The 16406-nt window shown below is 38.8% G+C and overlaps 1 protein-coding gene across 4 annotated transcripts in view; it reads right to left on the minus strand.

Annotated features, from left to right (window-relative positions):
• The window catches only part of mlip (muscular LMNA-interacting protein), a 30768-nt gene extending 14663 nt beyond the window's left edge, over nucleotides 1–16105 (minus strand). For 2 of the 4 annotated variants that reach the window (XM_051416888.1, XM_051416879.1), the window contains exons 1-5: nucleotides 15872–16105; nucleotides 9086–9211; nucleotides 3291–3428; nucleotides 1144–2775; nucleotides 318–389 (exon numbers count right to left, since the gene is read on the minus strand). In XM_051416888.1, the coding sequence (XP_051272848.1) occupies nucleotides 318–389; nucleotides 1144–2775; nucleotides 3291–3428; nucleotides 9086–9211; nucleotides 15872–15901 (1998 nt within the window). In that variant the 5' untranslated portion in view covers nucleotides 15902–16105. Of the gene's footprint in view, nucleotides 1–317; nucleotides 390–1143; nucleotides 2776–3290; nucleotides 3429–9085; nucleotides 9212–9316; nucleotides 9451–15871 lie in introns of those variants that run through there. The other 2 variants (XM_051416896.1, XM_051416906.1) reach the window with 2 other exon arrangements.
• Between the last annotated feature and the right edge of the window lie 301 nt (nucleotides 16106–16406).

The raw sequence follows: 16406 nt of genomic DNA on the forward strand, positions 1-16406 counted from the left end.
AGCAAAATGCCATGTTTCCATGTCTCTTTGAGCGTGATTTGACTTTCAGAGGTTTAAAAACTGATGCTCTTTCAGTTGCATTATCTATAGCCTGTAAATCCTTTCAGTATGAGTTTTCTGTTATTGTTGCCAAGCAAGTTTTTGCAATTACAAAATGTAATTCTCTATTAAGCCTAATGAGTGGGCAATTAAAATGCTTTTTCTTAAAAGAAACCTTTATAGCTTATGCATCAAATTCACATTAGGGAGTAATATGGATGAATATTTAACAGGATAACAATGTATTAGTGGGATTAGAGTCAAATAAGTGAACTCACCTGCTGATCCAACAGAAGGGTGTTTGTGGGAATTGCAGCAAGTGATTTGTAGCTTAACTTAATCTTGTGTGTCTAGAGTTTATAGAGAGAGAAGAGAGCACACAATAAATATAAATTCATTCACAATTCAAATTTCTGAATTTTATACGAAAGATAAACTGTGCAGAACGTGTCTTGGAAATACATCATATGTGTTTTACATGTCATTAGGCATGCTTTATCTCACACTGCTGCAGGCTACTAATAATGCAAAACAGACAGCCACACTCAAGACACCCAATGGCAACAACCACTGAAGACCACATCGCTTTCTTGCTGCTCAGATGACTCATTTGACCGACTGTAAATGTCACCATAAAGTCCAGTTTATACAACAGGCAAGAAAACTAGACAATAGTTTCCCACATTATACTTATATTTCCCTGCTTGCAATAAATAAATTGGATTCCTGATGGTTAATACATACTATGGTGTTACTTAACTGGCCTTGAAACCAGAGTTTTATGCTGCTGCATTGATTTTGGGATGATGGGCTCCCTCTTGCCTCGACATTTGACATTTCACATGTGTCAATCATTAAAATCCAGCAATGTTCAGTATGACTGAAATCTCTCCGAAGCAAAGATCTACATCAACATAAATACATGCTAAGACAGATAAACAGAAATCTAAAAACAGCTCCACACAGCACTTGATATCCAGCTATCAAGTGAGTTAAATTTGTTTTTAACTACATAGCGTGGGAGAACAGTATGTCATGGGGGGAACATAAGATAATAAATAATACCCTCAGTTCAAACATGCAAATGGCAAGCAGAGCGGCTACCTTTCTTTTTTTACCCTCCCTGTCACTGCAGTCTGATATTCCACTCCCCGGCCTTGGGGAGGGCGTGGAGCGCAAGGAGAGAGAAGGGGATGGGGTGAGGTCTCTGATTGGTGGAGGAGCCGGAGAGGGCGTAGGCGTAGGCGTAGGCGTAGGCGTAGGGGAGTTGGTGGGTGATAGCCATCCAGAGAAAGCAATGGGTGTGTAGCGGGAAGGAGACAGACAGTGGGCTTTGTGTGGTGTGGCATTTTTGGAATCAGGCCAGCTCCTCCCTGATTCACAGCTTCCTGCTGTGTTCTGTAAATATGGCAGAGGTGATGCCGTGCTTGTGCGCGTGACACCGGGTGAGCGAGAAGACTGAAGCTGAGTAGGGCTGGAAGGGGAGGATCTCAGCTGTTGAGAAAGCAAGTGAAGCCTTGAAAGAGATGAATTTGGCCGGTGATTCCATTTCTGGGGCGCAGAGGTCTCTTTTTGATTAATAAGTTGAGAGGATGGGGAAATTAGTTTTTTAAGGTTATTATCTGCATTGCCCTTGGGGTACGTGTGAGTGGTGCTGGACTTCAGCTCAGGGGACTTCAAAATAGAGGTGTGTGTGTGTTGCAGTTTTTTGGGAGTTGCACAGTCTGTTTCTTCATGCTTTGGTGGAGAAACAGATTCAAAGTTTGAGCAAAACACAGGTAGCGGAGTTCGAGTTAATGTGCTGCTCTGCACTGCCAGGGGTGAAATAACCTGCTCCCACCTTGGTGCGCTGCTCGAGCGAATCTGCTCCGAGTATCTTTTCACTTGAGTTTGAGGGCACACTCTGCTGAGCTCATTTGACTGCACAGGCGGAGGAGCAGTGATGCATCTATTAGGCTCCCTGTGAACGTGGCTTTGACTATCTATAGACGCTGATGAGGAGAACTGGGAGGAAAACTCCAGGGGGATGGAGGCCACGCTAGAGGCTGCTGAGCACGCGTTACAGAAGGACAGGGTCACAGGGCTGACAGGCCAGCAGGGGGTGTAAGGCCTCTGCAGAGTGGGAGACAGAACAGGAAGACGGCCTTTTCTGAGGATGGCAGTGAGGAGGGAGAGTCGGGTGAGAGGAGGCCGGTGCCGGGGAGGAGGGGACTGGGGACAGACAGAAGAGGACAGGCTCTCGCAGGAGGAGAAACAGGTTTGAGGGGTGTCAATCAGACTAGAGCCAGGCGCGAGAAAGTGCCTCTTGATCTGGACGATAGCAGGAGAGAAGATACCAGACAGGACAGATGAGCAGGGAGAGACAGTGCCACTGAAAGAGACAGGAGAGGTGACAGAGGAGAGCTGCACGGCGGACCAGCTCTTCTCTCTGTCCGAGCCCTCTGAGAGGATGGACTCTCTGGATGAAGTCGGGGTGGGGAACAGGTCTGCAGAGTTCGTGGGGCTTGATCTGTCCTCTGACACAGACGCTCTATTTGTAAAGAAACCCGAGCTAACCTCAGAAAGTCCAGCAGTATCGTGACACTGCCGCTGGGAAATGCCCCTGTGTTTATCAACAGCTGTTTCCATAGAGGCTGTCCCGGCAGCCACGTGGTTGAGCGTATTTTCAGACTGAGCGCTGACTGAAGGAGAGGCTTTGGTTTGAGAGAGGCTCACGTGATCCAGTGACGGTTTTAACTGGAAAACAAAAAGGTTTTCATTAAATAGAAACTAAAGTGCTTTATCCGACTTTCACTTCAAGTACTTTGAAGCCAGAGTAACCAAAGTGTTGTGCAAATGAAATTAATTACAAGTTAATGGGTTCTGTCAGTTGCGCCTAATTTGCGCAGAGAAGAAGCCGCTATCTGACACTCTGCAAAAGTAGAACCAAAATAAACCCTTTATAGAGCAGATGAATGAACTAGTTTCTTATTATTAAGATCTAATTAAAATGTCAGATTTGAAAGGTAATAAATGTTCACCTTGGACAGTCATTTGATTTGAATTTTGAATTAATCTCTTGACAATTTCTTATTATATATCAACTTGATGAGTGTATATTTAACCTGTAAAAATACACAGATATACAATATCTACACAGTACGCACACACACACACACACACACATACATATAGATATATAAATATATATAACATCAAAGCTCTTTGTCATAGGTTCCATATGACATTGAAAGTGCTCATATTGCACTTACTTGAGGTTTTGTTCCTGGTTGGATTGTGTTTCCTGCTCTTCCCTCCACAGAGTCCTTGATAAAGACTTTCTCTACTTTGAAAATATTCCCGTCTGACATGGTCTCCGTGGTCTTCTCCTCATAGGACACAGCTAAGTTCTGACAGGAGAAAATTAAGCAAATGTTTAGGAGGAACTGAGCAAGTGAAACCTGAGAAAACCCGAGGTGAACTTCAGCCAGCCTCTCTGAGCTCAGGGGTGTGCTTGGTTTCACACAGACATGCCCCACACATATAACGTGCATGTACATGTGACACATATATGTCCTGCTGACGTTGGTGTAGGACATGATTCATACACAGAACTGAGGAGGGGTCTGAGTACAGTGTGTAAATACTGGAAATGACAAGAAGTATTTTGTACGACTAGTAAAAGTTGCCAACACTTTTTAATCCTTCACACAGGAATTATGTTGCCAGAGTTAGCATCTTACTCAACCTAAAGCTAAGTTTAGACAACTGTCTGATTAAAGTTTGGGAAAAGGGGGGTGGTTAAGGGAAACCAACACTGACTGCTGGCACAAGACCGGAGCCCCGTGAAAATCCAGTCACTTTGTACAACCATCCATCATCCCCCCGGACCTCCTCCCTTAAAGGTTTCACTGATGAGATGCAGTCATTGTTCGCAGGGCCACAGGAGGTCGCTTGTGAGGAAAATGTCAGTCAAAAGTCATTCAAAGTGTTGAAAAATTGTAATTTTAGTAAAATGAGTATAAGGACTGTAAAAGTAACTCAACTGTACTTAAGTATGGAAGCTAATAAAGGCCTTGCTTGCAGTTATTTGTTTTTCGTTATCACGAGATAACAAGATAATTGGGTCACCTGGGGGGCTGATTATGTTGTTATGAACTGTATACATGATGAATACCACTCTCATGTTTTTGCATTAAATATGAAGCTAAAGCCATCAGACAGTTAACTTAGCTTAGCATAAAGTCTGGAACCAGAGGGAAACAGCTAATCTGGCTGTGTACAAGGGTAAAAAGTCCACCTACCAGCACATCTAAAGCTTGCTAATTAAAAGATTACCTCTCATTTGTTAAATCGTACTATAAAACCTAAAGCCAGGCCTTTTTCTTTTTAGGGCATTTATGCTAAGCTAAGCTAATTGCCTGCTGGCTCTTACTTTATGTTAGAGTGTAAATGGGATCCACATGAGATTACATGGATTTTGGATGATTAATATAATTTTTCATTAATTTATTTGACTTTATAGACTTGTGATTCAGCTGGCTATGGTTTACTGTATATGTGTGAACTCGGCTTAACGGATAATTCCAGGATAATATGTGTGACATTTAAGTGGAGCTAAGAAGGGTAACTGCTTATGACATGCAATATTACTGACATGAAACACATTTATGGTAATTATGATGCCAAAAATACATATGACACCACATGATAATGACACCCTTCTTTCCTAAATGATATAAATAATTCTCTCACTGGTGTTCTTTTTCCTTAATGAAGATAAGCAGTAATCAAAAAAATTAAAGGCTGCCAAAATGACACTTATTCCTGGCACTGTATTTAATACAAATGGCAGCTATTGTCAATAATATCATCACATATCGTGTGTCAAAAGCAGTTATATTTAGAACTTAAATGAAATGCAGTTAGTCACTGTGAGTTGTTCATGTGTAAACCAGCTGGTGTACCGTAATGATTCAAATTAATTGCCATAAAGCCTTGCTACATAGTTCGGTCATGCACGTGTGATAAATAATAACCATTTCAATATAAGAATTCAATATTTTTTATTAATTTGATTACATTTGCTCTGGTTGAGGCTGCAGGCAAGTTTTTCACAAATTTAAAACCCATTTGCTTAATTAATTCTGGTTACTTTTAAATATTAGTTGAACTTAATGTGTCTTATTCCAGTATAAAAACTCTCAGAATATATTTCAGAAAGAATATATCTGCTCACCAGTCATCATCTCAACTGTTTCTCCTGAATTTCCACTCTGGGGATCAATTAAGGCCTGTCTTATCTGATTAAGTCTGTTTGAAGATGATGTGTGATGAACAATGGGCCATGTATAGAAAATAAATTATGTAGGGAAGCTCTGAGTATTGTGTGATAGTGCCTCATATTTCAGATCAATGGTGGCCACTCAGAATACAAACTGATAATGGCCACTTGAGGTTACACTCACTAATTTGAAATAACGCAACGGGACAAAGATGGGTCCAAATCACAGTGGAGGAATAATGAGCTGTCTCACAAGTAATCCTTTACATCCTACCCTCTAGCGTCTCACTATAGAAGCTGTCTCACCACGGGGAGCATTTCTAATCTGTCATGTGTAAATACGACAAGATGTCACTCACTCTAAGCTGCAAACAGCTGTTAACCATATTCTGGATTACTGTCAAACCAATTTTACCAGAATACCTGACAAAATGTGTGTGTGTGGACTAAGAAACAAACTTTGCATCTGAGGAGAAACAGGTCACTGTTTGGTCCAACTGCAACAACCGAGATAAGGCTCACAAACTCAGATCCTGTGCGAGTGTTTGTAAAGCTCACAAATAGACTAAAGGTGTTCTCACCTGGCTATAAATATCTGCTGCTCTTTTGGCTGGTTAACATGGTAGCTGAACCCTTAGCAACCATTACATGTATATATATATATATATATATATATATATATGAGCACTACCTATAAATATATTTGCAGTTCTGTGATCATGAAGACATTTTATCAACTTCACCGTCTGGCAGCATTAAAACCGGCACAAACAGTTAACCTTACTTCTAGGTACGCTTCAACAAACAGCATAAGATTAATGAATGAGCTTTCAAGGGTCTGCTAAGTGTGATGTATTCTTTAAACTATAAAAAGATGGGGGTTTTAACTCTCCTGAAGTGGTGAGATAATAAAACTACACATTTTAGATTTAATTAACTTGAAATTAATCAAACTTGTATATTTAAGATGTATTAATTTTTACAGTGTACTGCCAGTTATAAAGCAGAAAGGTGCATCACCAAACCCAAATTTAGCTTTTGAAATAGATCAAAACAAACAAACAAAAAAAACAGTCAGAACAACAATTTGAGAGAAAGCTGGAGATAGATTTACAGATGGACAAAAAAACTAATGAAGTGGAAATGGAGTGTAAATGAAAGCATGGCAGCAATAAAAGAGCACAAAGACACGCATAGTGACACTGGTTTCAAACGCGACACGCAATCCAATATTGTGCATATATGAAAAGATAATACTCCCTATAGTATATATGCTAAAACACAGGGTTGTTCAGAGTTTCCCAGCTCAGTAGTCATATGTTGATGGTTAATAACATGAAGGGCTGCCACCCCTTTAGGTAATAGCAGTGGGGGAAGTTGAGAAACTAATGGTGCCACCCCCTGATGAGAAGACCTTTGAAGTCTCATGCAGGCAGCCAGCAAGTTGACTTCATGCAGCAGAGGCAGTCGTCTATCTTGAGGCACCCAGAGCTGTGATGTTGATGCTGGATGAACATCCAATAGTACATTAACCCCTTCAACTATCGACACCACTGGGGTCCACATCAGCCTCCAGCTTGAACATTTATTGTATACATAAAATTGGGCCCAAAGTCAGTGCAGAAAGCCTTTTAATCTTCTTCAAGTGTAAAAAACAAGTTTTCTTCTATGTGATGCACTTTTATGTGATGAGTTCAGAATCTGATTGACATTTATCACTGACTAAAAATGACATGCAAGAAAAAGTGAATCTTAGATCATCTGATTGGTTTTCTGAAGAATATGTTTGATATTGATAGACACATCTTGAAACATGGTATATTGATGTGTGAGTCCAGCCCTTGGACTACATGAAATAATTGGATGATGTAAAAATCACATCAATCAATGATGTTCACACCCACTACAGCAGTGGTTCCCAATCTTCTTACTTAAAAAGTGACGACCCCTGACTTAGTGACATATTTTATGGATATTTCACGTTATATATAAGGTATAGCAGAACAGATAACAGATAAACTGTTTGTTAAACTAAATCAAATAGTGACCTCAATAATTACAGGAAGTTTGTATAAAAGGAGAGATTTGGATGAATTTCGAGAAGATTATTTGCTGTGAATATTGCATCAGAGATGAGTTATTATTTTAAGGAGATTTTATACAATTCTCTGTCTGTACTATGTATTTTGAACTTTTTAACAATCATACATAGTTTAATAAGCTTTATTTGGCAAATGCAGTGTGTTTTATTCTCCCTGACATTTGGCCTTTGTTCAATGAGCTCTCTGGTTGTTTTAACTGCCTACTTTTCTAATGCAGGGAGAGGCTATTGAGCTTGAGTCTGAAGGCTCTGTTATTATAGCTTGTGTTCAGGTCTTCACCTCGCCCTTATATCAATAGAGCAGCAAACAACTATCTGCTATGTAACGATATAAAGGAGTGATTGTGTCCTCAGCAGAGAACGATATCACACTCTCTTTGACTGTGTTGCTACGGCAGCCTCTCTGTGGTTTGTTTATACAGCCTGGTTGGCTGTGCGTGGATGTGAGTCCCTCTGTGTACAGTACGTTGGTGAATTAAGGATTTATTTCACGCTGGTGCTCTAGTGTGACATCTGGTGGCAAGTGAATGTCGTATATACGTGTAAAAAAAATTTAAATTAAGAAGGCCTTGCGACTTGGCAAGGTTTGGCGAGTCAGGAACTAGTTAACTAGAGTTTTAAAACCTTTGTGGAAACCATACAATTCAAAATACAGAGCAATCATACTTCTTATTTTAAATTAACAGCTTCAAGGATATAACTCAAAATTCAATTCTTACAGATATACATTCTCAAATTAAGAAATTATTACAGCTTGTGTATCTATTGTGCTCATTTCCCACTAAAGATGAGTCAGACGGATTGTTGTTCCACTGTCTGAAAAGGACGTCATGGATGTAATTGCTAAAATGCAGAGAGTAAGAGCGAGATTGATTCTTCTAGAGAAGCAAAGGTGTGTCCTTTAATCCACAAACCACTGACATGAATAATCACTGGAAACTCAAGTCTTAAAGTAGCAGAATTAGTTTTTCTGGCTCATGGACCTCTTATGGGTTTAGTTTCACTTTCTATTCAGAAGAAGGAATCGTTGTTTCCCATAATCCTTATTTAGAGTTTTATGCGGACTCACATACAGAGTTATTTTGTCTCTGCTGTTGTTGTTCAAATAAATACTATTCAAACTGAAAAGAAATACTTTGAGCTGAAAAATAGGCTCATAGTCAAGGCTCATAAGTTTGATTAAAATGATAAACGTAATTTTGAATAAATTCAAGTGTGGAACAGAAAGACTGAAGACAGTGTCACATTAAATATAAGAATAAAGAGGACATATTAATATGCTAACATCATTCTTAAACAGAGACAGCGGGGGTGCATTTAAACTGGCAATCTTAAAAAATTAACACTAACGGCTCAAAAATTACATTACATTAAGTTTTATGATCAACTGGAAGAAGTTTTTATTAGTGAGGACTCAAACAGGCTGAGTGGGTTCATTTTTAATGCTGGAGAGCGATTTCCCCCTAAATTATAGAATAAGTTTGTCCACTGCCCACTGCAAATAGAGCACACAGACACCAACAGAAAGAAAAGTCTGTTTGCATACGCACACGCACAAATTCATTACATGCATTTTGATAAACACCTTGTAATAAAAGCAGTAATCATGTTGCAGATAATGAAAACCAGTTGGCGGTATTATCCCTTTTTTTTAACCTCCTGTGTGTGTGCTTCTGCTGTACCTTATTTGGTTTTCCTGTCAGAGCTCCAGATATCTCTTCTTCAATTACAAGACTTGCAATTGGTAATTTCCGCACCACAGGTACAAATGTGAAAATAGAAGGCTTAGTTGGCACTCCTATTGAAACCTGTAAAACAGAGACGACAGGAACAAATCGTCCACATTACACGCCCTTTGTAACAATTTCCCAGTAATTTCTCTGTGAAGCACACACACTTGCTTACTTACTTACAGTAAAGGATGAGTCAAACATAATGAGACTTCTTTCCTTAAAAAACTAGTTTAAGTGATCATGTCCACACACTCCATAAAATCCATGTTTCAGTCACTCTCAACATGTCTTCATCCTTAGAGTTGAATTTCAGATTCAGAATATCGTATTTCTTTCTGCTTCACTACACCCCCGTCACTAATGATCCATCATCTCAGACACACAGATTAGGCAGTTTAGCACCCTGCCGCTCAAAGCCTCGACACACCCAGACTCAGTGAGAGGTAATGAGTTGCAATTAAATCCACTCATGTTCTCATCTGCATAAAGCACCTCATATGTGCTACTTGTGCTGCGCTGTTAGTTGAGGTTAAAAATGCTGAAGCTATGTAACTGAACTGAAACTCAGAAAGTAGTAATTACTGTTTCAACCAGAGAACCAAAACTTTTTATAACAGTGGAGAGACACCTGGTTGAAATGTGTACCATAACATTTCTCTGTGTCCGTTTGAACTTTAGCTAAAGGATGCAAGGAAAGTTTAAAAAGAAATTTGTTGATTTTGCACTGGTTACTGAAATAAATGCTGTATTTACATCAGTTTCTGAAAAAAAACATACTTTATTTTAAGAGCTCTACTGGCTTGTGACGTACACATGGAGCTTTTCAACACATCTTTTTGGTAGACAGGCACCGCACTCCCTTAGCACCCTGGATGTTGTTTTTTGTTATCATTTTCATTACTAAAAGATAATTTTTTTAATACAAACAGCTCCCATGAAATTCAAGTACTTTCAGCGTGTGGTCTCCTCTGTAAAACTGAAAAAGGGCTTATGTCAAACCACTTTGGTTTTAACATCATAAAACACCCCCTGGGACAAGCAGGTTCAAACTGTGAAACCTCTGTTCGTTCTACGGAGGTGACCCAGAACACCCAGCTCTCAGCTTCCCTTATAGCTCAGTGGGTCCACTACAGTATTCACACTATCAGCGTTAATGGGTCGATTTCTGTGGTGGGTAAAAGCTTCGCCCCCATATGTGAAAGACAGAAACATTCCTCTGTGATTATAATGAGGGTTTTTTAGAACAGTAAAAGATCTAATTCCATGGGAACATCCATGTTTCCAGGAACTAAGCTTACTTTAAATTGCAAAAAGATTGCATCTCAGTAATACCGGTACTCCGGAGAAGTGTGTTGAGTCACTCACATTGTTGTCCTTAAATGCAATGCAAGGGTTTCGATTTGTTATGGTGGCGACAGACTTCCCATCGCAGTTTGGGTTCAATGGCATTTCATAGGCCGGATATGTGAAAACATTTCCTATTTATTCCCACGCAGCAATCAAAGCTCACACTCATCGAAAGTACTTCCACTGCTTACTAATCACACTTCTTCTCTCCACAGTGTTGTAGGTCATCTGCAGACTGCAAACTGGGGGGTAGATGCACTGAAATTTCCTTCACTAATCAGTGAAGGTTATTGTAGCAGATACTTGAGACTCTATTAAAAATGGATCACACATCCTGTGCTCATTGATGCAGACACATTCAGAGAATTAGCATATTAGGTTCTGTTTCACCTTTCATCTCACAATTTCACTATAGACACAAGTTCAACCAGCCAACTCGGTTCTAATAATGATGTACGTTGCAGGTTAAATGTGGGAAGAAGATACAAAAGCAGCTCCAAAACCAAATGATTACCAATATGTTTACAAATCCAGATTTTTTCAGAACTTCCTTATAAAATGTAAAAACGTGTTCATCATTTGAATGACACCTTGTGACTCCTGCTGGGACTATTTTAATTAAGTTTTCAGAGCAGTTCTTCACAGTTTCCTACTTTGTGCACTATGCAAGTTAATCACACGCTGGTCTTCAAGAATTACTTGACTGCATTCAAAAGATAACTTCTTTTTACATTGGTATATGAACCCAGATGTAGTAGTGCATCTGAGCAGATTTTTGAGTCTAATTGTGCGTCTATTGTTCTCTTCCTTTTGAATCCGTCAGTGCATTATTTCATACAGAGTAGACCACCGACTACTCCTAATTATACGTTTAAATACTGGAGGAACATTATGTCTATTGGAAGATTAAAAGCATGGCCGCTGCTACAGTGTGCTTTAGGACTCATTTTGTCCAAGCCTTGGTAATTATAAGAACACCTCACATATAAACTGCTAAGTTTCTGAATCTGAACTGATGTTACATAACATTTCATTTTCTACATACATGTTCAGATATAATGAATGAAGCTGCTACAGAAATGGCAAATAAATGTGTAATAAAATATAAAATAATGCTGGGTTTTTTTGTGTCTTTTATTGCCTTAACTACAGAGACAGCTGGAGATAGACAGGGAAGGGGGGCAGAGAGTGGGGATGACACGCAGCAAAGGGCCGCAGGTCGGATTTGAACCCTGAGCCGCTGCAGCAAGGACTCAGCCTTGATACATGGGTCGCCAGCTCTATCCACTGAGCTAACCGGGCACCCAAAATATAAAATAATGTTAAGGGGTTATCTGCTGGATAACCCCAAAAGAAAGAGCCAAAGTGTTGGGTTGCAGGTCGACATCAAAGAACAATTGTGATGCAACGTTTTTCACATCTATAGATCAAGGAGTCAGCACATCTTGTCCTCTTTAGAATGAAAGCCAGAAACATCGGACTGACCTAAATACAACAGTCTATAGTGAACAGTGTTTTAGTCTGTTCGGAGCACAACCAACATGAGTCCACAGGAAGATAATTTTTACCAAAGAGAGGCCTTTAACATCAACATGTCCACATGTTGAAGATCTGGCAAATACAAACTAGATAGACAGAGAATAACAAAGAAGAACATTTGGATTCAAATAAAGCAATATTTAAAAGGAACAGTCTTCTTATCTCCTGTCAAAGAGTTCAGTCGGGAAATAAAATAGCAGCTCTACTTTGGCCCAGGATCATAACTTCTGCCTAAAATATCACATTTACAATATATAACAATCAGGACTTTTAGACTTATTTCTATGACCTTTCTGGTTTGATATATTCTAAGAAGTGGAAGACGGAGACAGGTAGAGTTGCATGAGACTCACACAGCCACATTTAGTCAAATGTTTTGTTTCTGTACTAAAGTACTATTTTTAAGTATCCTCCTAAGTATTTAATTTTAATATTTTCAAAACAGGCTCATTACTTTAGTTTTAACGCATTTGGGAGGAATTCATACCAACATCGAAACCAGCGCATATTGCACACAGAAAACAACATAAAAGACGTAAAGACTAAACAGACAACAGACAAGAGTTTTTGAAGTTTTGGTTGCACGCAAACAAACGATAAATGCAGTTGAATCAATCTTTTTTTTACACAAGTATCTGTATTCATTTTTCAAAAATGTTTTATACTTTCACTCCCCTAAGTTTTTGCACCAATATTTGTACTTTTTACTCATTACTTTAGTTTTAATGTGTTTGTGGGGAATGATCGATTATCAAGATCGGTGCATATCGTGCATGACAAAAACAACTTAACAAGAGCGGGACTCTCGACCTTGATGTTTCAGTTAGCTTTGCTCAGAAACTGCCGGTAGAAATGTCCGTCAGATAAACCAAGAAGTTTACTTTTATACTTTGATTTCAGAGCCTGTACTTTTTCACTTTTACTTCAGTAAAGAAGTTGAATCAGTACTTACCAGAGTCTTTTTTTTTTAAGGGCTGAGTTACATTGGTATATGATCCCAGATGTAGTAGTGCATCTGAGGAAAAACACATTTTTCACAATTTTGTAATGGACTGTGCAGCTTTTTGAGTCTAATTGTGCGTCTATTGTTCGTTTCCTTTTGAATCCGTCAGTGCATTATTTCATACAGAGTAGACCACCGACTACGCTGAATTATACTTTTAAATATTGGAGGAAAATTATGTCTATTGGAAGATTAAAAGCATGGCAATTCATAAGGTCTGCCGCTGAACAGTGTGCTTTAGTACTCATTTTGTCCAAGCCTTGGTAATTATAAGAACACCTCACATATAAACTGCTAAGTTTCTGAATGTTTTCTGAACTGATGTTGCATAACATTTCATTTTCTACATACATGTTCAGATATAATGAATGAAGCTGCTATAGAAATGGCAGACATTGATTTAGAAATGTGTAATAAAATATAAAATAATGTTAAGGGGTTATCTGCTGGATAACGAAAGAAAGAGCCAAAGTGTTGGGTTGCAGGTTGACATCAAAGAACAATTGTGATGCAACGTTTTTCACATCTATAGATCAAGGATTCAGCACATCTTGTCCTCTTTAGAATGAAAGCCAGAAAACATTGGATCGTATCGGTTCTTTGACTTGAGTAAAGATTGTGTGTACTTCTACCACCTCTGCTTCGTATCAACTACATTTCAGACTGGAATCTTGTACTTTTTACTTCACAGATGAATATTTTTGCTGGGTTTATAAACTATAATAGATATAGATAAATATATTCAGCAGTATGTAAAATAGTTTGTACCCCATTTACCTGCTACAATGATTACATGGTAATGGCATAATCCACAATAATATAATTAATATAATAACCATTTAACACCGACATGGGCCATTCTGCCTGTATAATGATACTTTAAGTACATTTTGCTGATAATACTTTTATTTAACATTTTTAACACAAGACCTTTACTTGCAACAGAGTACTTTTACATTCTGGCATTACCAAGTCAAGAGTCTGAGTACTTCTTCTACCACTCCTGAAACTCATGCCACCCATGTTCTTTGTGACACGACACCTAGTTCCTGAGCCTGAGGAGGTTTACTTTTACTTTTGAGGGCCAAGATATTTATATTAGAGATACCAGCATATCTATAGTCAGCTATAAATAAAGAAATAGAACAAATGCCTCGACTAAAATAATCATGTGCCGTCTTATAAACTTGTTTATGTTTATATGTTCTTATGTAACCTTCTTGTTTGCATCTCCTCTGTAGTCATAGCAGAGTAAGTTTATACTGTGAAAGGTTAAACTGAGCATTTCCTACTTGCCCATCGGCGCCCTCTCCGATGTTTAATTGCACCTAGTGTTGCCGAGGTCATGCCGTTCTCATAGATCACATTTCCAGCCACCACTGGTTCACTGTGCTACATGTCACCTCGCTGTGTGCGTGCTCTCACTCAGTTATTTCTTGTGGCATGCCGGACTTGTCCCAAAGACTGAAAACAAGCAGTACTAAATCATTTCCTGAAGCAGACCACCCTCTGTGGGTCTCTTTAAAGGGACACTCATAAACACTGACCAAACCCAAAGTGACAAATATACTTTAAGGAAACTCACTACTGAATGAATTCAAGTGATGTTTCAACATAGGTGGAGATATGTCGATTATTATGCAATTTTAAAAGAATAAAAAACACTATAAAACTATATAATAGCTCCTTATCTTGTTGCTTTATATGTGTTCTTTAATGCTGTGATGCTTCCTCTGTAGAAGCAGCTTTTCAAGACACAAGCAGCACTTTCCAAATGATTCATTATTCACGTATTCACTCGTTTGTTTTTGCCACTGATGATGCTCAGAACAAGAGCACAATTACTGCTGTGAATCTGAAATCGGCTGTGCTCCTCAGATGTTAAAATATATATCTTGGAGGTTCATGTTGTGCCACAGCAAAAGCATAAACAGTTTGGGTGTGTCACTAAGTAGAGTTTAATTACAGACAAACACACCCCTCCTTCCAGAGGAGATAGGGCGTGCAAATATAGCCCACTGCCAGCTGCTACTGAGCACACTGGGTTATCTCTCCAGATTATAAACAAATGTTGTGATTCCAAGTTTCATACACAAGGACAAGAACAACAAATAAAAGGCACATATTTCAATAAATGCCTGTAATTTTCAATAACAGCCTATTCAGGGAGAAAATGCCAGTGTGAATCAATAAATAGCTTTTTCATGTGTTTTACAGTTCTCTTTTAAATCTCACAACCATTCACATACTCAAAGGGAACATTTTCTGTGATGAATATAATGCATCATAAAAGTATCTGTATGACCTTACAGTGCTGAGATGAGTTTAAAAATGCCATAAAAGTGAAGGATATACTTATAAAAATGCATTTTTCATAAAATATAACATGCATTTACGTTCATTTTTGTTACTAGTATAGTAAATAGACTATTTTCTGTGCATATAAATTAATCCCAAAGCAGTTAAGGTAACTGTTATTCATCCTAGCTTGACGTGAAATAACAGGATAAGTATCACATGTCTGCGTCTGAGTATATAGTGTGTCTATGTGTTTATGTGTGAAAGCCTGGAAGGTCGCAGCGCAGTGGCAGTGGTAGAGGGCACAGTTGGGGGGGGGGTTAATAGTGTTGATAGATTAAAACCAAATTCTTTAACAGGGTTTCGTTCCCAGCAGGATTTAGCACAGAAAACAAAAATTTCACAGCCAGAACTTTAGTAGCTACAAAGGTCAGTGGAAAGTAAAAGCAGGTCAGTGACATTACTTCAGCCTTACAGCAAATACCCAAGTTTTTCATCAATGTTTTCAGATTATCAAAATCAAAATATCTGTTATCAAACCCTCTTACCTTCCCCAGACTCTTATTCAAATGTTCCATTCCTGCTTCAAATGTCTCGCCATCCAGAAGTGTTGCTAGCGTCCAGGCTTTGGAAAAAACTCTCTCAAGACTTGAAATGGTGATCAAAGCAGATATGGAAAGCAGGATGCACACTTTTCAGCCCGTCTCGCGAAGTTCAAAGTGTATTAATGTGTGTGTGTGTGTGTGTGTGTGTGTGTGTGTGTGTGTGTGTGTGTGTGTGTGTGTGTGTGTGAATCACCCTGCAGATTTCCTTTTATAGACACATAATAGCCAGAAATAGCTTGCAGACAGCAGTCAGCCTGCTGGGCACCAGTAACAATGTTCACACTTCACACAAGCAACACAGCTCGGTATACCTGAAAAGTTCACTTGTCCACAATTTTATCACTTAAAAAAATAAAATAAAATAAACTCTCACTTCTTTTATCTGCATGAATGACTGAAAGTGTACTTTTATATATTATATATGGTCACAATATGACAGACGCCATGTTGTATTGACAAGTATCATGGCTGACTGAGC

This window comes from Dicentrarchus labrax, unplaced genomic scaffold (genome assembly GCF_905237075.1).
Source record: "Dicentrarchus labrax unplaced genomic scaffold, dlabrax2021, whole genome shotgun sequence".
In the NCBI taxonomy this organism is placed as follows: domain Eukaryota; kingdom Metazoa; phylum Chordata; class Actinopteri; family Moronidae; genus Dicentrarchus; species Dicentrarchus labrax.